This window comes from Trichosurus vulpecula, chromosome 2 (assembly GCF_011100635.1).
Source record: "Trichosurus vulpecula isolate mTriVul1 chromosome 2, mTriVul1.pri, whole genome shotgun sequence".
Lineage (NCBI taxonomy): Eukaryota > Metazoa > Chordata > Mammalia > Diprotodontia > Phalangeridae > Trichosurus > Trichosurus vulpecula.
Genome location: NC_050574.1, coordinates 387,653,099 through 387,677,172, shown reverse-complemented (window position 1 = coordinate 387,677,172; position 24,074 = coordinate 387,653,099). Strand labels below are relative to the sequence as shown.

The window sequence follows — 24,074 nt, the reverse complement described above, 5'->3', positions numbered from 1 at the left end:
GAGCGCACGTGCGCATGCGGAAGAAATTGCCAGGGCTCTGCACGATTTCACTACTACCCCACTGCACCCCACGCCGTTGGCAAGGAGTCTCAACCGGAAGTAACAGGTGAGTCATAACCGGAAAAAGACTTTAAAATCCGAATACTTTATAATCCACTTTACTAGTCCTCTGACCCCTAGTACCTCGCGCTGGCCGCTTGCCTGGCTTCCATGAGACCTTTAGGGAGCGATGCGGGGACGGACGGGTGGGTTCTCTTAGGATCTGGACCCGAAAAGCACTGGAGGCAAAAATGTGGTTGAACGTCGGAATGATTGGCAGGGGTGCTGAGAACACAAGCCCATACAGTGAAGGGTTTTTTTTTATTCCTTGCCTCCGTATCCCGGTGGCCAGCACAGTTCAGACCCTTTATTAAGAGTTGTTTGATTGATTGGTGGGGCGGGGGTGCAGCCTGAGGCCCATTTCCTCCGCCTGGACCAGGGGGGACCACGTGGCCTGCCCAAAGTTAGGGAGTAGGGAAAAGTTCCTGGCAGGTTACCTCTAACCACCTTTAAAATTGACAGTAACAGCCAATCACCAATTACGGAAGCGAGACTGTTGAATTATTGGAATATCAATTATGAGACTCAAGAGGTTGTGGTCTGATTATAGCCGCACTCTCTGACCTGGAGCCCCATCTTTTTACTACATTGTTAAGCTGAAATTTTTCTTTTTTTCAAATTTTTACTTTCTTAGGTGAAAATTATTTGAAATTACATTAATAGGCAGGAAGACAATTTAATACAACTACCTATTGCAAAAAGCCTTTCTGTTTTTTAGTTATGTATTAGATTGGAAGATAGAATGGCTCATTTAAAATTGTAGTTCAAATTATTCATCATAGCCAGTAGTGTCAATATCTTGCCACCCAACCATTCATCACTATTAACAAATGCAGTGTATAAAATCAGATGAAAATTTCATTCCTGTACTGCCATGTCATTTAGCACAGTTCTAAATGGTTTTCTCTTTACTGTGGTCCACAGGGAAATGCAGATTAATTTTATTATAGAGAAAAATATAATTATTAAAAATCTACTGCCAGGAAATAATGTACATCCCAAATTAAAATATAAATTGTTTTCGAAATTATCTTTTACTTCATTAGTATAAATAATCAAAAGCTCACTGCAGTTAGGTATGTTCATTTCCTTTTCTTTGCTCTATTTTTGTGAAAGGACCTGTGACTAATGATAAAAAGCAAAATCAGACAAAAGAAGCAAGTGTCTGGGATATTCAGTAAACTAGATAAATAGTTCCTACATAACCAAAAACTGATCATAGATTAGTTGACTTTTTCCTTTCCTTACACTTTCTTTTTAAAAAAAACCTAAATTTTTTATTGTGAATTTAATCATGAACAAATATTTTATCACACTAAAAACAAGAAAGATATGTATAAGAAAACTTCTCTTACATACAGTTTGCATTTTAAAAAGTATCTATATAAAATTTAACAAAGTAGTAACAAAACCATTCTATTTCCTCTTTTTTAAAAGCATGCTGATCCCTTTCTCTATGAAGAACTGCTTCCAGTTACTTTATATCCTCAAGGTCCCAACAGCTGGCTTAAAAAACACAGCAAAAGGTGGGCTCATTTTACAATCAACCTCTAACAATATTTACCAAAATCTGGCTGTGGAAGACTGGATCCATGACCATATGAACTTAGAAGGCAAGCCTATTCTTTTTCTTTGGAGAAATTCCCCTACTGTTGTAATTGGCAGGCATCAGAATCCTTGGCAGGAGTGTAACATAAATCTAATGAGAGAAAGGGGCATAAAACTGGCTCGGAGAAGGAGTGGAGGAGGAACAGTATACCATGATATGGGTAATATTAACTTGACTTTCTTCACAACTAAGACAAAGTATAATAGGATGGAAAATCTGAAACTGGTTATTAGAGCACTGAAAGCTGTCCAACCACAGCTGGACGTGCAAGCTACTGACAGATTTGACCTCCTACTAGAAGGACAGTTTAAAATCTCTGGAACAGCTTCTAAGATTGGACGGACTGCTGCTTATCACCACTGCACATTACTGTGTAATACAGATTGGATTTCTTTATCTTCTGTGCTGAAGAGTCCTTACCAGGGGATTAAGAGTAATGCTACTCCTAGTGTACCTTCCTTGGTAAAAAATCTTTTGGAAAATGATGACACTTTAACTTGTGAGGTACTGATGGAATCTATTGCAGCAGAGTATGCTGCTTATCATCAAACTGACAGCAACATTATACTAATAAATCCAACAGATGAAACAGTATTCCCAGGAATAAACAAACAAGCGGAAGAACTACAAACCTGGGAATGGATATACGGCAAAACACCTAAGTTTAGCGTAAATACTTCTCTTAATTTGTTAAGTGAACACTCATATTCTGAAATGAAAATACATGTAGATGTAAAAAATGGAAGAGTTGAAGACTGCAACATTGATGCCCCAGATCACTGGCTACCCCAGGAAATGCTTGACAAACTACGCACAAGGTTTGTTGGCAGTAAATTTTGCCAGTGTGAAGCCACAGTATTAATAAATGCATTGCTTAGAACATATCCAAAAGACCATGAACTGTACAGCAAATGGCATCTTCTTTGTGAAAAAGTTAAGACAATAATGTAATTCAAAATGATGACGATTACCCTTTGTAATGATGACAGCTTTGGAACAGTAAAATAAAATTTAATGTGTGAATCTTTTAAAATTCCATTTTTGGAACAGAATGAGATGAGTCAGAATTAGTAAAGTACGAATTTTAATTTGGTGCTCTACTTTGTTTGCTTTAGACCGTACCCCTTAAGGCAAATTAAGAGTTAGTCTAGGTAATATTTTTAAACCAATGCTGTGGCTAGAGAAGAAAACGATGTCAGTCATATTAAATTCTGTGTTATTAAAGCAAAACAGTATCCAAATCCACAGAAATATAAAATTAGATTTACTATCACATTTTCATTTACAGGAATGATCATTGTATAAAAATATTTAAAATTCAATATTCATTTAAAACATGAGGTCAGAAATAGTCATATTTTTTTTGTGTGCTTAGTATGAAAAATGTCCACTGTTGTTTCATGACACGGTCTCAGGTCAAAATCACAATACCCAAGTGCAAAACGCCCCTAGGAGGAAAAAGAGAGTTTGTTATTAATGACATAGAATGGTGTCATTCATTAATAAGATAAGGCTATGTCCTACCTGTGGTTTCTTAAAATAATCAAGTCCCCTTCCAATCTTAATCATCCATCCATTGTTGAACCTATTAAAATTAAAAATGTAATTATATAAACACAAAAGTTAAATGACAAATTTTAAAGTGATAGGCTAAATGCCAGCACAATTTCCTCTAGCCAAGGGAAATCTCTTACTTGATCAGGTGTATGAGAGCGGAAGCAACACCAGGTTTAATCTTGGGCTGTGTCTATATAAAGGGACAAGCTGCAAAAAAATTAGTTGATTGGATGAGCTGGCAAAAAAAAGTTTAGCTGACTGAATTCTAGCCTGTTGTCAACATGTGCCATTCTGCCAAACTAAACTGAATTTTTCATTCAATTCATTAAGGACAACTTACTTGTTTTGACAACTTACATTAACAGTAATTAAGGTGGGACTTTTTGCTGTTCTCTTTACGGCCTTTAATGATTCTGGCCTTTGTTTGAATGGGGCAGATAAAGTGGGATCTGGTCTTGGAAAGTTTCTCTGCACTAAGACAATCAGGAGTCATTGACTTGTATATGGTGGTACTAGGGATTAACTTTCCCACACCCTAAATGGGATTTTTCACTCTGTGAGTACTTCACAGCACTGAGGTAATCTAAGTGCCCAGGTATATAAGATCCAATGTTGGCGTTTGACTTTTGGGGCTCTCAGTCACTGGTAGAGTGGCTCTGGGCAAGCCATAGTGACTGCCCTCCTCCCCTCCCTCCCCCCCACTTTGCTAACACAGACCCATTGGTTCTTTGGTAACTATGAATTGTGATTTGGTTTGTTTATATTGTCTCTGTAATTTGTTTGTATTTGTTTTGAAGTTCAGGTTGCTGGCTTTTCCTCCTGAACTAAGTGAATGATATTTGTATGTTTAATTAAAGTGAGATTGTTAACCCCTTAAAGTTACTTTCCATAAGTAAAGCAGATCAAAGAACCTGTGTTAGCAGCCTTCTTGTGCTGGTTGTTGTTGGTTTTACACAGCCACAGTAGCTGCTAGCAGTTGTTGCTACAATCAACCATATTCTTTTGTACTTTGTGTGATCATGATCTGTGGGTGAGATGTGAAACCCATTTTTTCCCCTATTTACTGTCCCTGAGCTACGAATTCTTCCCTAACATCTTATCTACTGTTCTTCTAACATCTTAGTATACTATACTATGGCTCCCTTGAAAGCTAGTCCAATACATCTGGAGTCTATTAATGAGATCAATCCCCTCCTGTACAAAGAAGAAATTATCTTATAACTTACTACCAGGAAAAAAAAAGTTATGGTTGCTCCAAAAAACTTCATGATATAAGATTCATATGGGAATGTGTTCAAGCTGGGAAATGGGTGAGACTATCAGTCAGCTAATTATCAGTCATTCCAAGGTGAGTTAATAACATTTCTATGTTTGATTGTTAAGCTCTGATTATTGGGACAATAGTTTGCTTGGTAAGCAGATACTTGTTTTAAAGGGAAAAAAAGGATCAGGAAACCGAAAATAGTATTTTTAAAATACTGCTGTTATGATATGGCCCAAGTCACTTGATTAAAAACAAACAATCCAAACTGATTTAACTCATCAATAGTTATGAAGGAGTTTTGCTTATAAAGGTACCTAAGTCAGAACTATTTTCCTGTCACATGAGAAGTGCTGCATACTTGAAGCTGATGTATGAAAGTATCACAATAATCCTGTCTCTATTTATAATGATTTGGTGAATGGGGAAACCATCCTTTGAATGAATATACAGGGCTACATCTTGTCCCATTAAGAAACCATAAACTTACACGTCATGAAATGTACCAATTCTTTTTTTTTTTTTTTAGAAATCACGAGAACAGTAAAATTTATTTATGTCTAAAGTTGTAATCATTAAACACAAAAATTATTGACTATAAAATTATGCAAAAATTAGTGAAGAGGGAAAGGAGTATCTTAAGTTTTCATATCTGAATGATACATATGTCTTAAAAATGAAAAATATAACACCAACCTAATTTCTCGATCGTGTATTGAAGAAGAGAATTCTATTTCCAGCTCTATTCCATGATTACTAAGTGACTCTCTTATTTCTTCCAGGCCACTGGTCTGCTGAACCTTCCCAATGCCCTGTTAATAGCAAATATACATATACACACACATGCACATATATATACGTGTACATCCATACCCCCCCACGTATATACACCCATATATGTCTAAATCCACATTATTATTATTTATAGATTATTATATATAATCTAATTCTGATTGACCTTTGTATGTATATTACAGATGACTGAAAGGCAGTTTTATTAGTTCAATGCTTATTTTAAAAAAATGAAATATGATGTACTAAGGAACAATAATGTAGCATTTTAAATAATTTCCCTTTCCAGAGTTAACAAGAATTCAGTCCCATTTACAATTTAGTAACATTAGAGCCATTCAAATGGAAGTGGACAGAGTGCAGAACTTGCAGTTAGGTAGATTTCTAACATCCAAGTAAGACACCTACTAGCCATGTGACCCTAGGCAATTCACTTAACTTCTCTAACTCTCAATTTCTTCCTTAAATAAATGTAAGCTATTATTCCATCTTATGAAACTAAATGATATAAAAGTCATCAGAAAGAGAACTACCTGAAATTTGCTCTATGTCAATCATTCCTGTTACATAAACTCATTCCTAAAGAAAACAGCATAATGGTGCATGGTGGTATTTGAGAGAACACTGGATTAGAAATCTGCCACTGAGGACCTTGGATAAGGCCCTTCCCCTTTCTGGGACTGTTTCTTCATGTGTAAAGTGAGGGGCTGGACTAGATCGTTTCTAAGCTACCTTACAGCTTTATGAATCTATTCATTTTTACACATAACATTTGATATTTGTTCCCTTGATTGTGCTGCATTTTATAACTAGTGAAGTAAGGCAGAAGGAATCTTAATACATTCAAATACTTACTTCATCCATGGAAGTAAGAAGATGAATAGTTTTCACTTTGGATGTCTGCTTAACAAGCATCTCACAGAATCGAAGGAAGTTGTATAGCTACAAGATACCAATAATAAAATTTAACTAGCCAGCAAAACTTAAATATGAACACATTTTTATATTTAAGTTATATTTCACTTGCCTGGTGAGTATGTCTAATATAAGGATCTTCTATCCATACTTCAGTAACAGCTGCATTAAGGTATTGATGAAAAAGTGACTCATAACTAAAGCCTGTTGCATTCTCTTCTATTTTAATTTGCTTGTGGTATTTTCCCTCTGACAAAACACATTAAATTCAACAAACAATTTAAGTTCCTTGTGCATATAAAATATTTTGTTGGGTGTTGGTGGGGAAGATATAGAATGTATATAAAAACAAAATTGCAACCCTCAAGGAGTTTATAATCTAGGAGGGAGAACGATAGACAGGCACACGTTTCTACTTCGGTATTTCGAGGATCAGTGATTTCATTGGTATGACATTTTAGCCTATGTTCTTGATGAGTTATTGTGACCAAAAAATTAATCACCCTAAGGCCAATATGATGATAAATCTGGAGCAACAAATATTTTATACAAGACAATACATAAGCATTTAAGAGAAATGCAGTCAGTGGTATGTGACGTGGGGGGTATGGGTGGGGTAAGAACATGAGAGGTTTCCGTAAGGAGGTGACATCTGAATTGGACTTTATAAATAGTAAGGGGAGAACTTGTGAGTGTGAATTTCAGGGATAAGGGGCCTTGTGAACAGTGCCCAGAGGCAGGAAAGCACAATACATTCAAGAGAGACAATTGCTCACCCAGTTATACAGTTTCCCTGTAGTATAGCATCTGTGGAGAGTAACGATATAATTCCAGAAAAGCCACAGTGGTACCAGGGGAGGCTGAAGAGTTGGAATTTGACTTGGGAGGCAATAGGGAGCCAATGAAGGCTTCTGAGTAGAGGGATGATGGGTAGATTTATGCACAAGGTAGGTGTCATGCAGAGGTACAAAGGGCAGTTTGAAATGGGAAGACCCGTTTGAGGGCTGTTGTAATAATTGGGCAGGGGGCCAATGAAGACTTTGAATGGTTATGTCAGTAAGGAGAAGATGTGGGTGCTAAAGGTAGAATTAACAATAATTACTTGGTAACACTAAGAAGTGGAATTAGAAGAAACGAAGAACACCAAAGTTTCACAAATGACTGGTAACAATGACAAAAATGGTGACATTAAGAGAAAGACTAGGTTTTTATTAGACAGTGAGTTTGAGGTACTAGTGGTAACAGCCAAATAAAACTATCCTACAGGCAATTAGTAATGTAATGCAAGACTCAAACTTGAGACAAAGATCAGAGCAGGATCAGATTTCAGTTATCTACAGAGGTAAGACACAAATGACAAGAAGAGAAAAAAACGAACCAATGATAGAACCTTGCAAGATACTCACCTTATGAAGAAAAAAAGCTATGGAAGAATGGTTAGAGAAGAACCCAACGAGTGCCATGTTTCAAAAGCCAGGGAAAAGCAAAGTATCCATAAGGAGGCGATTAACCAGTGTCAAATACTGAAGAAAGATCAGGGAGAATAAAGACCAAAAAAAAAGCTATTGAATTTGGCAATTAACAGGCAATTTCTGACTTTGAGAGTTCAGTTTCAATGGAGTGATAGGAACAAAAGCTAGACTGCAGAGGGTTGAGGAAAAAGTGGGTCGTAAGGAAGTAAAGTCATTGGGTTTAAATAAATTTCAAGACCTCTGACCATGAAAAGGAAGGAAACAATATAATGGTACCAAGGATAGCCTAGAAAAGTAAAGGCAAAAGATTAGGAAAACCAAAACACCTCTTTAATGGTGAAAATACTGAATACTGAATAAATTAATACCAGCACACATCTACAAGATTTGGATACTCTGGATAAATCTGAGGGTGCTCTCTCCAGCTGGGTTCTACAAGTTATTTATAAAGTTGTCTGATAATTTTCTGCTGTCATCTTTTGTTGACTTAGCAGAACCATAATTCTTGTTATATCCTGGTGGTTCTCTTTGGATGTTAAGTCCTACTAATTCTGCAATTTTAGACAAGGATGGCGTATGATATATTTAATGCAGTATTTTATGCTGCCTTTCAAGTCTGCTTTAAGCTCTGTAAAAAGCTGATTTTAATCAGAAAAACTTAGAAGTCACAGCAACACCTCTTCATTGATCCTATTAACTCGATCTAATTATCCTTTATTGATTTCAGTTTGTTTCATTTTTGTCATGATATCCCTAATACTTAGAACAGTGCCTGAGATACATTAGGCACTTGATAAATGTTTACTGAATGATCCAGAAGCCTTTAAGGCTTTTTTAAAAATACCATGATATAGTTAGTCCCCAGTTTATTGAAAAAGCTATGCTCCATAACTTGATTTAAATCATGTTTTTGGAGTGTGTGTAGAGTATACTTCAGAACTAAGATTATAAATGACAGATTCTTAGGTTATTATACCCTCTCAAAAGATTTATTTAGTTAGCTAAATCATTTAACTATTACCTATTAACTATTCTCAATAATTAACAAATAGATTAAGTACTAGTAATCTCCATAATAACAAATTTTCAATGAGAAAATGCATTCTTAGCTACAGCTGTAACCACTACATCTCTGTTCTCATCTATTCTATAGGGGACTGCCTCCCTCAACCTAAACTGGCATAGCTGAGGAGAAGGCTGAGAAAGATGATGTGGTACAGCTACACTGAGGATGGGTTTCAGCAGAAAAGGTGGGAAAAGTCCACCAGGAACAAAAAGGATAGCAGTAGGGAAGAAGACAAGTGTGGATTATTCCAAATACATCAGGAAAATAATCTGAGACACAGCTGGATAGGAAGGGCAGAGCTAAGGTATGAAGGCTAGGTTATTTGGTCTTTATGTAAGCAATGGGGAAAATACTGAGGTTTTTGAACAGTGGGATGATATAACCCTAATCATGTATTGGGAAGATTCAGTGGTGCAGAGGAAGGAGGACTAGAGAAGGCTTGCCAACAGGCAACAATAATAGCTCATTTATGTGTAATATTTAATGACTTGTAAAGTGCTTTACTAAAGGAAGGAAACAAGAAAAAAATACTCAGTTCAGTTATAAACCTTAAGGATCAAGAAATCTCTGCAAAGCTGTCATAAGAGCTCATTTAGGTATTCTAGTTGTATTGGTAATTTAATAAAGGACAATATACCAAAACACACAACACTGATGCATATATAAAACATTACTCTGGAGACAGGCAGGGTTACAGAACATTTTATGAGGTCCTAAACAAAATCTTTCAAGATAAATGCAGGTCCAGTCACATAGGGCTTGGTACAACGTGTAAACTGCCCTGTTTACTTTTAACAACTGGCTTTCGAAAGTATATTTCTTACCTTCTTTTTCTTGCTCCAAGAACTTCTTTATGTCTTCTGCTCTGTCCATGTAGTCAGAAATTTTTTGTCTTAAGTGACATTTCTTTGCATTGTCTTTGGTGCCTAAAATTTTAAAAGTATATATTTTCCAATTTTCAGAGTATTTTCATATATTATACGAATTATTTCTAATTCTAAATTTTTCCTAAGAACTTTCTTTTTATCAAAATTGTTCACCAATTGCTCACATGCTTTAGTTTCTGGGATAACTGTGTTAGAGACAGTTTTGACTAATTAGCATGGGACAAGAAAAGAATTCACTACTTTATGAGGGATATAATGTCGTTATCTAGATTACAAAGAGTGAATGAAGGAAGTAACGTGAAATAAAGCTAGAAAGTAGTTTGGGGCCAAACTCTGGAGGGCCATAAATGCCAAGTTTAGGAGTTTGTATTTTATTATCTTTAGACAACAAGAAGCCCCTAAAGATTTTTGAGCAGGAGAATGAAGTGGGCAGCCTTGCAATTTTAAAAAATTATCTTTTGTGCTTCCAGAAGATCGATTGGAAAGAGTTAAGACCAGAGTCTTAACTAAAGACAGGGGGAAAAAACAATTAGAAAGAGGTTACAACATCCGAGGCAAGAGGTGATGAAGGCCTAAATTAGAGTGGTGGCAAGTATGGGGAGTGTCAGGATCCCCCTGCCAAGACCACCCCCTCTCTTTTTACTATTAGAAGATACTCTGTTTTCCAGAGCCAAGGCCCAGTAAGCAAGCTGTGCCCTGAGCTTGGCATAACGACAGTCCTTTGAGGTCACCCTCTGGATGAACTCAGCTGCAGCAAAATGCCAAAATTGTTTCACACCAGCACCAGGTGGTTCCTGAGATCAGACAATCACCTGGAGGAACTATGTTCTGGGTCATGAAACCCTGCTATGTATCAAAATTGTCTCATGGTTGTTGTTACCTCTCATTGTCAGGGCTCCAGTTCACTGTGTAATCATTGCTGTATAGATTGAGATTTGCCCTAAATCTCAGGGCCCTTCACTAAAGCAGGTCTCCTCAGTATCAGAGGAGGCCCCGACACATATATCTAGTATCCTTCTTCCAACAGAATAAAGAAAACTTTTTGCTTATGATTGCTGTTGGGCTCTATTTTTTATTTTGTTTTTATTCTATTTCTTAACAGTGACTGTGATAACCTGTGTGAGCTTTTTGATATTTTCAGAGTTAACTATGGTTGTGATAACTGGTGTGAGCTGTCTGGTACTTTATTTCATTGAGTTAGCAGTGGTTACATAATCTCTGTAATTCTTTGGTCATTTATTTTCACAGTTGACAGGAGAAAGTGATCCATGGAAGAAAAAATAACAAGCTTTGACAATTAATTGGGATGTGGAGGTGGAGGGATGGGTTAGGAAGAAAAAAAGAAACGATAGGTCACTGGAAAGATGCTGGTGCCTTTGATAGAAATTGTGAAGTGGAAACAGGTTTGGGAAATGAGGATATTAATGAATTCATTTTTGGACAGGGTGAGCAACCCTGAGGTGCCAGCATGTGTGTGTTTGCAAATATACATACACATGCCTATACACAAAATATGCATATGTATGTTGGAGTCACCAACCCAAGGGAGTTGAGATTTCTATAATATAGAGAAAATGAAGTTGCAGAGGACTTTTCCACAATAATGTAATTCTATCAAGTGTTCTTCTGGTTCACTTCACTCTGCATCAATTCATAGGTCTTCTCATGTTTCTGTGCCTTTTGTTATTTCTTAAAATATTCCACTAATTCATATATCATAATTTGCTCATCCAATTCATGAGATCTCTTAGTTTCTCATTCTGTGCTACTGAGATCAAATTAATATTACCTCGAATTTCTACTCCATTGATTCCCTGCTATATTGATTTTTTATAACTGGGTCTGCATCTGCCTAAAGCCTCCTTTCTATGTCCTTGAATCAAGCTCAGGAATCTAGCTTCTCTCCGAGTTAGTTTAAAGTTATAATGGATGGAGAAAACTTATCTACCATACCTTCAGCTCCTAGGAAGTGTTTGTTATCTTTAAAGGCCTACAGGCTGATCTGGTATATTTCCAAAAGGTATACTGTCAGTCTTTGTACAATTTAGGAGGGTCTTATCTCCCTAATAAACCCTCCCAGCAGCCAGAGAGTCTGCTATCCATGGTCCACTAACAATGTCCTTAGAATGCTGATGAATCCCATAATTCAATCAAGCATTTAATGACACAGAGGGGTGATTACTAGCCCCAAGATGCTAGTCTGCTTTCCTTGATGTAACCACTCATGTTTTCCCCATTCCCATGATGCTATCTAACCTGTAACCTAATCGAATTGTTTTCCCCATCTACCCAATTCTATTCTTTGTTCTCTTGTATTTCCCAAAACTATATGAAGACTAGTAAGCCCCACCTCATGGTAACTGATCATGCTCAGAACCTTGTCTTTCATTTTACCTCAATTGTCAAATGTAACACTATAATAAAAAGTACTGCTATCAATAGTTTTATCCATGTTAGTCTTAAATCTTTATGATATATGCCTAGTACACAGAATGTGACTTTTTTGGATATAGCTCCAAGTTGCTTTCCAAAATGCATCAATTCACAGATCCACCAACAGTGCATCAGTGTGACTGTCCTCTCACAACACATCCAACTATTACTTTCCTTTTTTATCATCTTTTCCAATCTGATAGGTGTGAGGTGGAACCTCAGAACTGTTTTAGTTTTTATCTCTATTACAAACAATTTGAAACATTTTCATATGACTATTGATAACTTGCTTTTCTTTTAAAGACTGCCTGTTCACGTTCCAAGAGTCACTTTTCATAGTGATTCTTGTCCATACTTACCTAAGTCATTCAGCAAATATGTATTAAGTACCTACTATGTCATGTGTTAGGCACTGGGGAAAGTACAAAATTTGGATGAGACATATTTCCTGCTCTCAGATATAACACAAATGGCTATAATATACATTTTATAAACACATTCAAACCTTCACAAAAGCCCAGGAGTGATGCCTTACTGTGGTGTGTAGGAGGGGCAGCCAGCATGCAATCTTGAAGACTGCTGTCCAAACACCAGCCTGAAGTGGTGTAAAAGGAGAGTCATAGTATTATGAATTTAGATCCAAAAGGGACTTTGGGCCAACTCCTTCATTTTTCAGATGGGAAAACTGCCACTGCCCAAGGGCACACAGGTAGGATTTGAACCCAAGTCTTTCAACTTTAAATCCAGTATTCTTTCCACATTCCCACAGGGCCTTAGAAAAAGTCCGTGGTTCCAGCCAGAAATATACTAGGTCAGAGCTGTAACCAGTATGAAACAAAGTGTTTTGCCCTATGGTGCTTAAATGGGAAAGCAAACTTCCCCTAGCGACAACTGTCACCCAAAAGTGTCACCTCGCTGTCTGCCAAAGGGCAGTATAACTGTTCCAGGGGTAAGTTAAAGAGTAGAGTCACAAAACAAAATGTTATATGAGATGTGAGAGGAATGGCCACTGCTGGCTGGAATTAGGGATGGATGGGAGTTAGGAACCAGGAGGGAGATCAAAAAAGGTTTCCTTACAGGAAGCACTTGAGGTTTAAAGGGTAGGTAGGAAATATACCAGCTAAGAGAAAGGAAGATGCTTCAAGAATAGGAAACCAGGTGAAGACAAGACACTTGGAAGCTAATTTGTGTTTGTTTGAGAGGCAGGATTACCCAAATAAACTGGAATACAGACTAGGTGGAAAAAATAGTTTACTAATCTGCAGAATGAGGAGAGAGGAGACATCTGTCCCACCTTGCTATGAGGATCCACCTGAAAAATATTAAAATGCTTTGCAAACTTTAAATACCATTTATTGTTATTGCAAAGTGAGGTAGATACATTATTATTTATGTGAGCCTTCCTAGCCTCTGCGTCAAGAAGACCTTGACTCACATTGTTTCTGATGCTAGCTGTGTGATACTGTCACATTTTGCAAATATCTTTTGTGGTTGTTATAGATTCAGGTGGTTACATTGTTATTAATGTGAGTTAGTTTTGTCTCCCCAACTCACTAGATTATAAATTCATTTAGAGCAAGGACCAAATCTTATACTTCTGTATTCCTAAAGCACCTAGCCTAGCAGTTTTCCTGGACGCACGGTATACAGTCAGATATTTAACTGATAATAAAACAGAATAGACACATTCTCCTTTCTGTGAACTTACAATGCATCAAGTTTTGCCCTTTGGGCTTATTAATATATTAGTAATTACAACATCTTTTTGTCACTGCCCCATACCACTCCATCTAGGCACTCAATAAGCATTTATTAATGGCCTACTATGTGCCTGGTACTGTGCTAGGGATACAAAGGCAAAATTCTGCCCTTAAGATTACACTCTAGGAGGGGAAAATGTTCAGTAAAACGTTCAGCATGTACACAAAAGGCAGCACTAGGAAAGTAATTTATACAATAACGCCATATAAAGAAAAACAACTTTAAAAAACAAGATTTTTTTATAAATTTATTTTCTTATTTTTAATTTACAACACTCAGTTCCACAAGTTTATGGAGTTCCAAATTTTCTTTCCCTCCTTCTCCTCCCCCTTGCCCCCAAGATGGCATGTAATCCAATGTAGACTCTACATATACCTTCATATTGAACTTATTTACATAATAGTCCAGTTGTAAAGAAGAATTATAACTAATAGAATGAATCATGAGAAAGAAGAAACGAACCCAAAAAAGCACAAAAAAAGAGAGAGCAAATAGTTTGCCTTAATCTGCATTCAGACTCCATAATTCTTTCTCTGGATGTGCATAGCTTTTTCCATCATGAGCTCCGAAAGCAGAGCTGTCTTTGAACCTTCATTGATGAGAAGAGGCAAGTCTATCAAAGTTAGGCCTTACACATACTGTGTGTCTGTAATCGTGTATAATGATCTGGTTATGCTCCCCTCACTCAGCATCAATTCATATATGTCTTTCCAGGTTGTAACAAAGTCCATCTGCTCCTCATTTCTTACAACAGTATTCCATTACCTTCATATACCACAGTTTGTTTAGCCATTCCCCAATTGATGGGCATCCCCTTGATTTCCAATTCTTTGCCATCACAAAAAGAGCCGCTATAAATATTTTTGTACATACTGATCCATTTCCCACTTGTGTGATCTCTTTGAGATACAGCCCTAGAAGTGGTATTGCTGGGTCAAAGGGTATGCATATTTTTATAGCCCTTTGGGCATAGTTCCAAATTGCTCTCCAGAATGACTGGATCAGTTCACAACTCCACCAACAATGTAAGTGTTCCAATTTTCCCACATCCTCTCCAGCATTTGTCATTTTCGTGTTTTGTCATGTTAGCCAATCTGACAGGAGACATGTGTAACTAAGACGTGTTTTGATTTGTATTTCTCTAATCAATAAAACTAAGATTTTTAACCAATGCAATGGCTAACCACAATTCCAAAGGATTAATGATGAAGCATGTTACCCCTCAATGTAGAATAAAACATACGTTTTAGGACTTAGTCAGCATGGAAATTTGTTCTGTTAGACTATACATACTTCTTACAAGGACTTTGTGTTTCTTTTTTTCACTCACCAACTCAGGGGGGAATAAGAGGGAGAGCAGAGATGGAGGGAGGAAGGAAAGAGAAAAGGTTACTGAAATATCTTTTCAAAAATGCACCTCACTTTGCAGCAGCGCCGATGTCCCCACTCCATTTCTCTGCAGAATCACCATGGCAGCTGTGACCTTATACACATACCCTGAAAACTGGAGGACCTTCAAGGCCCTCATTGCTGCACAGTATAGTGGGGCCCAGATCCCCATGCTGTCTGCACCTCCCACTTTCACTTTGGTCAGAGTGCACCCCTGAATTCCTCTGAAAATTTCCTGTGGGCAAGGTTCCAGCATTTGAGGGTGATGATGGGTTGTGTATGTTTGAAAGCAACCCCACTGTACACCACATGAGCAACGATGACCTACAAGGCTGTATTTCGGAGGCAGCTGTCCAGGTGATCCAGTGGGTGAGGTATCTGGGTGTTCCTTACTCTCAGCATCATGAACCAAAACAGAGAACACAAAAGAAAAGAGGTGGGTTCTGGGGCTGCTTGAAGCCCACCTGAAGATTCAGACTTTCCTGGTGGGGGAGTGTGTCACTCTGGCTGACATCACAGTTGTATGCACCCTCCTGTGCCTCTTTATAAGCTGGTCCTAGAGCCCTCTTTCTGGCACACCTTTTTCCAATACCAGTCGCTGGTTCCTCACATGCATCCACCACCCCAATTCCAGGAGGTGTCGAAAGAGGTAAAGCTCTGTGAGAAGATAGCACAGTTTGATGCCAAAAAGTTTGCCGAGAGTCAGCCTAAGGAGGAGGGCCCAAGAAAAGAGAAGGGACAGCGAGAAGAGAAACAGAAGGCACAGGCCAAGGGGAAGGAAGAGAAGAAGACGGCTTTGGCCCCTGGCTCCAAGGAGGCGATGGACCAGCGTGACCAGGTTCTGGGTGCAGAGCCCAAGGCCAACCTGCTCAAGAGTACCTCTGTGTCGGATGAGTTTAAGCGAAAGCAATACTACAAGGACAGCTGAGAGCGGTCCTGCCGTACTTCTGGGAGCACTTTGACCGTGATGGATGGTCCCTGTGGTACCCCAGTACCACTTCCCCCAGGAGCTCAGCCAAACCTTCACGAGCTGGAGCTTCATCACTGGAATGTTGCGGGGCCTGGACAAACTGAGGAAGAACGCCTTCGCCAGTGTCAGCCTTTTTGGCACCAACAATAGCCGCGCCATTTCTGGAGTCTGGGTTTTCCGGGGCCAGGAACTTGCCTTCCAGCTAAGTCCAAGCTGGCAGATAGATTAGGAGTCCTACAGATGGTGTAAGCTGGACCTTGGCACTGAAGAGGCCCAGACCATGGTCCGAGTGTACTTCTCCAAGAACATCCTTCTTGCTTCCTAGCTGCCGGCTCCCTCCTCTGAGGGGAGGGGCCAATGAATAAAAGAAACTGAACACAGAAAAAAAAAATGCACCTAAAGCCAGCGAGAATCACAGACAGAAAAGGCAGCTCTGGAAGCTAACTGCTTAATTTTTTTTTGTTTTGTTTTTTTCTTTTGGAGGTGGGAAGGCAAGGCAAGGCAATTGAGGTTAAGTGACTTGCCCAAGGTCACACAGCTAGTAAATGGGTCAAGTGAGGTCGAATTTGAACTCAGGTCCTCCTGACTCCAGTGCCAGTGTTCTACTCACTGCGCCACCTAGCTGCTCCTAACTGCTGAATTTAAAAAAACAACAAAAAACAAGCTTTACATAAGAGAGCTCTTCAGTGTAAGGTACAATCCTCTTTCAAAAGGAAGCAAACTCGTTGCGAGGAGGGATTGTTACTCGATACTAGTACTTCAGGCTCTTGGCAGAGTGACTGGCAGGTAGAAGGCGATTAATAGACACTTTTTGGTTGACTGAATGATGCATATGAAATATCTGTCTTATTTCGCGGTTTTAAGTTCCCAACTTTTTTTAACCACATAAAAATGTACACAACAGCCTGCTCTTACCCCCCTCCCCGCACCCCCGCCCCAGCCTGCGCATCCTTCTCCCCTCACTCACCTTTAAGCACTTGCAGCAGCATATCGATACCCTCCTGATAACACACAAGAGCCTCCTGGTACCGGGAGCTGGAGTCCAGTTCCACCGCCCGTTTCAGCAGTGTGCTCGCCACCGCAGCACCATCGGGCTGCTGAGCAAACCCCGGCGCGGCCATCCCTGCCGCCGTCTGCCCATCTACTCCCTGTCCCGCCCCGGGGAGGAGCACGCATGCACGCGGCGCTTCCGGGAAGCGGTCACGTGGCTCCTGGGGTAGGGCGGGACGCCGGAGTGCGTCGTCCCGCTCCAAAAAGTCGTGACCTTTCACTGTCGCCACCCGGGCCGGTGGAGCCAGCGCGATATACGGCTCCGGGCGGTGCGCGCCGTACCGGGCGTTCCTGGCTCGCTTCCGCCATGATTTCTTTCAGCCTCCTGGAGAAATAAATCGGAGGCAGAAACCACAGGCCGAGCGGAGCTGGTGAGTGTGGCACGAGTGGGAAGGCCCCTCCCCCCCCCAAGGCCCTCTAGCTTCCCAGTCGTCCTCAGGCCCCGGGACCTGGGGCAGGGAGGGGGTGGGGGCTGGGGACTATTGGAGGGGCTGCCTTTCCCATCTTAGCCTGTAAACCTGGGAAACGACTGCGCCCCTCTCTGCTTTCCTATTGGTCAAGAAACAGCCAATGGCTTGACCTGTACGGTTTCCTATGGCCCTGGGGGGTCATGTGGCCGGGAGGTGGGCCCTTGAGTGGGGAGACCTCCTGTTCAGCCCTTTCGAACTCTTTGTGACTCTTTATGGGTTTTCTTGGCAAAGATCCTGGAGTGGTTTTCCATTTTCTTCTCCAGCTCGTTTTACAGATGAGGAAACTGAGGCAAACAGGGTTAAGTGACTCGCCCAGGGTCACACAGCTAATAAATATCTCAGGCCAGATTTGAACTCAGGAGGATGAGTCTTTGTGACCCCAAGCCCGGCACTCTCATCCACTTCGCTGAGTGGTTAACCATTACCATTTTAAGTCTTTTTCCGCTACGGGATGAGCCTTCAAAAAGCTACTTGCCATCTTTCAGTGCTGTATTCTGTAATGGATGGTTAACTAAGGCGGCCAGTGTAGTGGATTATTTCTTAAAATCAACAGCAAAAAATCTCAAAAGTGGGTTTATTCTGTAGTCTTTCATATGTCGAGTTAGCTGTCATCCAGAGAAGGCTAAAAGCGGTGATTGGAAGCACTGGGCTTAAAATTAGATCTCCACGTCAGTAATGTTAGTAGTAATAAATAAATAATGACGTACTCAGAAAAGCTTATTGTGCACAGGAACAACTACAATTGATCAGAAATACTAATTTGTTTAAGTTGCATTTTAATCTTTGTTGTTTAGATAACACGATCATAACTTGTCCAGCAAGTTATCTCCACGATCAGATGTAAAATTCTCTTTGAGTTTTAAAAGACATCATAACTTGGCCCTTTACTGTCTCTCCATTCTGTATACACTCCATGAATTCTGTAATTTAACGACTGGGGGACCCACCGTTCCTCCTACACACTTCCATCTCCTGACTTTTTCTTTAACTGACCTCATACCTGGAATGCTCTTCCTTCTCACCTCCAGCTTGGCTTTCTTCAAGGCTTGACTCAAATCTCACCTTCTGGAGCAGGCCTTTTCTGTTGCCCTTCCCACTGATGTTACTTTCATTTACATTGTCTGTTTTGTCTGTACATGGTTATTTACATAGAAAATGCTTGATATATATACACACATATGTATACACATATACACACATATAAACACACATTATATATTGATATGCTATAGATAGCACCTTTAATCTCATAGTGGCAGTGTGGTACAGAAAAAATACTACTCTGCGGAGCTGGGAATTAGAAGATTTGTGTTTTCATCACAGTTCTGGCACTAATTTTTGTGTGAGTTGGGGCCCTTATTTTCATCATATGTAAATAAGGAGGGTGAATAAGCTCTGACATTCTACCATTTGATAATTTTCTGACAAAGTATGACACAAGATTATTGTAAAGTTCCTTTTTTGTACGATACTGTTTTAACAAATGCCAGTTTTGCAAAATGGAAAGTGATTGCTAAAAGCTTAAGATGTTTATGAAGCTCTCATGTAATAGATAAAGCCCCTGATTAATTGATAAAGCTATAAAAAAAGAAGCATGGCTGTGTCTTATCTTCTATCAGTCAGTCAACAAACATCTCATTAAGCAGCTACTTTGTGCCAGGTACTGGGCCTACAAAGAAGGAAATGATTCCGATTCTTTAATAGTTTACATTCTAATAGGGGATGACCACAAATACATAAATATGTTCAGAATGAATATTTTTTAAAATACGCAATAATTGCATATAAGAAAGTCGCACCATTATTCAAAACTTTTTTGAATGTTAGTTTCCAATTTTACCAAATGATTTGGGCTGAGTCGTTTTGTCTTTAGTTTACCATATTGATACTTAGCAGTGTGTATTCAGCTCCGTATGAAACATGTAGAAAATCCAGTCCAGCTCTTGTTTTTATCTTATACATATAACCAAAACTTGACTATTATGCTTTTGCATTATGTAACTACTGACAGGAGAATATGACCAGTTTTAGATAGTAATTTGTTCCTTGGAATTACTTGCAGCTTTTTGGACAGTGAGATCACCTGTGGTGATACCTAATGGCTGGGATTTTGCGCATAGCAACCCAGAGCCCTCGAGGTAGAGTACAGGTATGTATTTTTTTAAACAGTTCTCATTGCTTACCCCAGTTCCCTTTCATCTTCTTCCTTCTTCAGTTTTAAATAGCTTATTTCCACAGAATCTCAGGATTTGGAAGTTACTTGACAGGTCATCTAGTCCAAGTCTCTCCTGAGCTGGAATCCCCTCTACAAATTTCTCACCAAGTGTTGTCCAGCCTGCACTTTAAAGCGACCACTCTTGGACAGCTCTAATCGTTAGGAAGTTTTTCTTTATCCTAAATCTACTTCTCTGCTAATTTGACATATTACTCTTAGTTCTACTGTCTGAGGAGTGTGTCTATGGATTGAACCTTAGGCCAAATTGGTTTGCTCTTTTAATCTTGTATATTGCTTGTACTTAGTTATACCTACATGAGAAAAGTGACTATATAAATAAGGAGGCAGTATAGGAAGTGAAGTTTGTGCATGCAAACACTGGATTAGCATATACCCCTAGTCAAGAAGAGGGCATTACAGTAGACATGAATAAACTTTTCATAGATTGTGCATGACTACTGGAAACTGGCAGTGATGACAGCACAAAACTTAATGGCTTATTTAAGGAAATGGGATTGGGCAGAAACTCAAGAAGAAAATTAATGAACTGAATGTTTTAAACAGTTTTCTATGGAGTAATTATGGAAAAGGTATTAAAGGTGAACTACAGGTTTCTACTTGTATTATAGTAGAATGGGATATAATCATGCTTAAGAGGGGTTTGGGATGAAGCTTTTAGTAATCATGAGCAAAAGTGGTATAACCTTTTATTTTTTAAAAACTTAGGTAGATTCTGCACTAACCCAAGTACTCAAAAACTAACACTTTCTTAATTTCTTCCAGAATGTGACAAAAAGTCTGGAATCTCTCACCTCAACTGATTGGATTCGTCACAAATTTACCAGGTCAAGAATTCCAAATGAAGTAAGAGCACTGTTTAAGAGTTTGATCTGATTTTTACCTTCTTACATTTTAAAGATTACCAGTTTTTTTTAATATCAAAGATTATGTGAAATTGCTTGTGAGATATGTAACATTGTGGTGAACAATATGAATAATGATTATTGTAAAGGTAGAGATAAAGTAACACTTGGAATTTTGGTGTTAATAATACACAAGTTATTCCTTGACCGAGCCTATGTTTTATGGCAAGAGGGTAAGAAATTGGAATAACAACACTTGGTCTTTAGCCATTTCCTCTCTTTATACTATCTTGGTGATTTCTTCAGCTTCTATGGACTCAGCTATCTTTAGGCAGATGAATTCCAAATGCATGTATTCAATTGAATTTTATCTTTTGTGTTTAAGTCCTGCATCATCAACTGCCTGTTGGATATCTCCACTTGGATATCCCATAGTCATCTCAGACTTGTCTGTCCCCAAACCCATCCTGAAATTTCTCTGTTTTTGTTAATGGTGCTATCAGCCCTGAATTCACTCAAGTTCACTCCCTTGGCATCAATCTCCACCTCTCACTCAACCCCTATATCCAGTTGTTTGCCAAGTCTTTTTCTCCAATTAAATGTTAAAACAATTTTTAAACTTTTTTTCTTTAAGTTTTAAATCCCAAATTCTTTCCCTCCCCCTCCCTGAGATGGTAAGCAATCCAATATAACTTATACATGTTGCCAAATCTTATTGATCTTACTCTCTCAACATCTCTCATCCGTGAAATGGGCATGATAACCATTTTCACAGTGTCTGTTTTTGATAAGTTCCAGAAATAAATTTCTGCCCTGGCCCCTTAAACAGTTCCCTACCTTCCCTCTTAAGTTATACCATCTTAGACTGTAAGTTCCTAGGAGAAATGATGATAAGTAATAATGAATCCTATTTATGGTTTGCAAAGCACTTCATAACAACACTTTGAAGTAGGTGATGTAAGTATCAGAATACCAATTTGGCTAATAAAGAAATAAGTTTAGAAAAGGTAAGTGATGTTTCCACAGCTAGAATACTTTTACTTCAAGGAAGAGACCATTTAACATAATAGTGTATCATAGGTAAATCAATATTAAGCAGCTGGTAGGCAAATGGGAACAAGTAAACTTGTTGATTTAAGAAAAATATTCCCTATTTCTCCTCATTCTGAACTTTGGTGTAGTCTGGTTGCTTTTCTTTTTGGTGGTAGTCATTACAGTCATCTTTGCATCTTTGATATTTCTGTAAAGAATTAAATTCCCGAACCACTTGTATCTGGCAGATTGTCACAGTTGTTAATAATTTCATGACAGTTTAAAACTTCAGGTTATTGTGTATCAAAACCACTGTTGTTTCTGTAACTTAGGAAAGAAAAAATTGTAAACAGCTAATTTTTCAATTTTCACATTAAAAATTTGAGCTGGGAGGTTCGAAACTAGTTTATATATGTGGTAGTAAAATGTTTGTTTTAGAGGGGTGAGGGGAATAGCTGAATACAAAAGACTTCTGGAATGTTTGAAAATAACTAATTTATTTATTCTATTCTTACAGGTGTTTCAGCCTTCACCTACAGCTCATAAAAAATATGGTGGGGACCCTCAAAACCCTCATAAATTACACGTTGTCACCAGAATTAAAGGTGTGCAAAGAAGACCATATTGGGAAAAGGAAGCCATAAAACTCCTTGGACTGGAAAAAGTAAACACCTTTTTTGCTGGTTATGCTTGTTTCGAATTTAGCCTGTCTCTAACTTTATGATGCAGATTTTTAAGTAACACGAATCTTGTAGTGCTTTCAGGGGGTTGTAAAATTGTCTGTTTTCTTCATAGGCACATACTCCACAAGTGCATAAGAATATCCCTTCAGTGAATGCAAAATTGAAAATGGTTAAACATCTGATAAGGTTTGTTGTGGTATTTAAGAATAATTAATTTTTTTTCCATAAAATTTTTGTTCGTTTTTAGAAATAAATTTTTATAACATTTTAAATGCTTTTTTTTAATGTTGTAGAATCCAGCCATTAAAATTACCACAAGGACTTCCAACAGAAGAACAGATGTCAGAAACTTGCCTCAAGACCACAGGTGAATTAGTAGTACGGTGGCATCTAAAACCATTGGGACAAAAGGCAATTAAGGACTAATCGCTTTCTCACTTTTCTTTAAATATTCTTTATGTGTTTTTATTAAAATGTGTTTTAAACACCAGTGGTCTTCATTGACTGAGCTCTCCTTAGATATTTGAATGTCTTGAATTGCTAAGAGTAATTTCCTCTTCCAATATTGAATTGATAGATAATAACTCTACTTTGAAAAATCCTTCTGTAGCAAATCAAAGATCACAATTGCAACCTTCAAAAAAAGCTGTCAGAAGTCAATTCTTGATTAGCTGAACATATGGATCTTTTTAAACTAGCCTTTCGCATCATCTTTTCTCCTTATAGCCAACCATTAATAGCAGCAGCTGCCAGACTTTTACTTACTTAAAGCCTTTGCACTCCACATCCCATTTATGAGTAGAGGAGTCTTTGGCTTCTTTTAAGAAGTAGGTACAGGTATTTTCTCTTGCATCCCAGAACACATGGCCAGATAATCTGCCCAGGGCTTAATCTAGTGCCAGCTAATGAGGAATGGATGCTACAAACCTGCCAATAACATAGATACATAAAAGCTGTAACATATATATTCCAAGGTAAGCATGTTTAAAACAGCCAGTTTCAAAAGTGGCTATTTAAACTAGATGAACAGGAAAAATTTTATGTAGTATTAACTTGTACATTTTCCCCCTTATAATTCCATAATATGTTCACTTAAAAATAGAGTGGATAGACCACAGGCCCTGGCGTCAGGAGGACCTGAGTTCAAATCCAGCCTCAAGCACTTAGAGGCTATATGACCCTGGGCAAGTCACTTAACCCTGATTGCCCCCCACCCAAAAAAAAAAGATGGAGTAGAAGAGAACTTTATTTGATTGTGTCTGACTGAATGCTGCCTTCATTAATTATGGACCTTTTACCCTAATTTATATTTTTCTTGGTTTCTTCCCAAAATGGGGAGGAAGGAAGAGTGAGACTGAATTAGAAGAGAGATTTGATAGCACTAGGAAAGCTTTCTGCTAATAATTAGCTTGCTAATTCTGGCAGTTCCCTCTTTTAGGGCCTATTCAGTGCTATGTCTTTTGAAAATCTTGGCTCAAGCAGCATCATTGGCATAGTCACTTTTTGTTGTCCCAGTGTTCATCTTGTCATTGGTCTGGAAGTTTGTGGGC

At 38.5% G+C, this 24,074-nt stretch overlaps 3 protein-coding genes across 3 annotated transcripts; 2 read left to right on the top strand and 1 right to left on the bottom strand.

The window, feature by feature from the left end:
- LIPT1 (lipoyltransferase 1) lies at positions 1-2,745 on the top strand. The gene is made up of 2 exons (XM_036747000.1): positions 1-106; positions 1,537-2,745. The coding sequence occupies exons 1-2, from the start codon at positions 15-17 to the stop codon at positions 2,657-2,659; spliced, it is 1,215 nt and encodes a 404-aa protein (XP_036602895.1). The 5' UTR covers positions 1-14; the 3' UTR covers positions 2,660-2,745.
- A 30-nt stretch (positions 2,746-2,775) lies between these two features.
- On the bottom strand, positions 2,776-18,729 carry MITD1 (microtubule interacting and trafficking domain containing 1). Its single transcript, XM_036744156.1, has 8 exons — positions 18,679-18,729; positions 17,179-17,575; positions 9,596-9,697; positions 6,346-6,482; positions 6,174-6,260; positions 5,223-5,338; positions 3,233-3,293; positions 2,776-3,156 (listed from the first exon to the last, which is right to left on the bottom strand). The coding sequence occupies exons 1-8, from the start codon at positions 18,727-18,729 to the stop codon at positions 3,061-3,063; spliced, it is 1,047 nt and encodes a 348-aa protein (XP_036600051.1). The 3' UTR covers positions 2,776-3,060.
- Positions 17,397-23,014, top strand: MRPL30 (mitochondrial ribosomal protein L30). Its single transcript, XM_036742473.1, has 6 exons — positions 17,397-17,632; positions 19,794-19,880; positions 20,730-20,810; positions 22,359-22,505; positions 22,637-22,710; positions 22,818-23,014. The coding sequence occupies exons 2-6, from the start codon at positions 19,830-19,832 to the stop codon at positions 22,948-22,950; spliced, it is 486 nt and encodes a 161-aa protein (XP_036598368.1). The 5' UTR covers positions 17,397-17,632; positions 19,794-19,829; the 3' UTR covers positions 22,951-23,014.
- The last annotated feature ends 1,060 nt before the right edge of the window (positions 23,015-24,074 follow it).

Coding starts and splice junctions, on each gene's coding strand:
- MITD1 (XM_036744156.1), bottom strand. CDS start 18,729: ATGAGGTCAGTTAAAGAAAAAGTCAGGAGATGGAAGTGTGTAGGAGGA. Junction 9,698..17,178: donor GCTGCTGCAAGTGCTTAAAG/GTGAGTGAGGGG, acceptor TTAAAATTTTAG/GCACCAAAGACAATGCAAAG. Junction 3,294..5,222: donor ATACACGATCGAGAAATTAG/GTTGGTGTTATA, acceptor TAATTTTAATAG/GTTCAACAATGGATGGATGA.
- LIPT1 (XM_036747000.1), top strand. CDS start 15: ATGCGGAAGAAATTGCCAGGGCTCTGCACGATTTCACTACTACCCCAC. Junction 107..1,536: donor GTCTCAACCGGAAGTAACAG/GTGAGTCATAAC, acceptor CTTTTTTAAAAG/CATGCTGATCCCTTTCTCTA.
- MRPL30 (XM_036742473.1), top strand. CDS start 19,830: ATGGCTGGGATTTTGCGCATAGCAACCCAGAGCCCTCGAGGTAGAGTA. Junction 19,881..20,729: donor GCCCTCGAGGTAGAGTACAG/GTATGTATTTTT, acceptor AATTTCTTCCAG/AATGTGACAAAAAGTCTGGA. Junction 22,711..22,817: donor ATGGTTAAACATCTGATAAG/GTTTGTTGTGGT, acceptor TTAATGTTGTAG/AATCCAGCCATTAAAATTAC.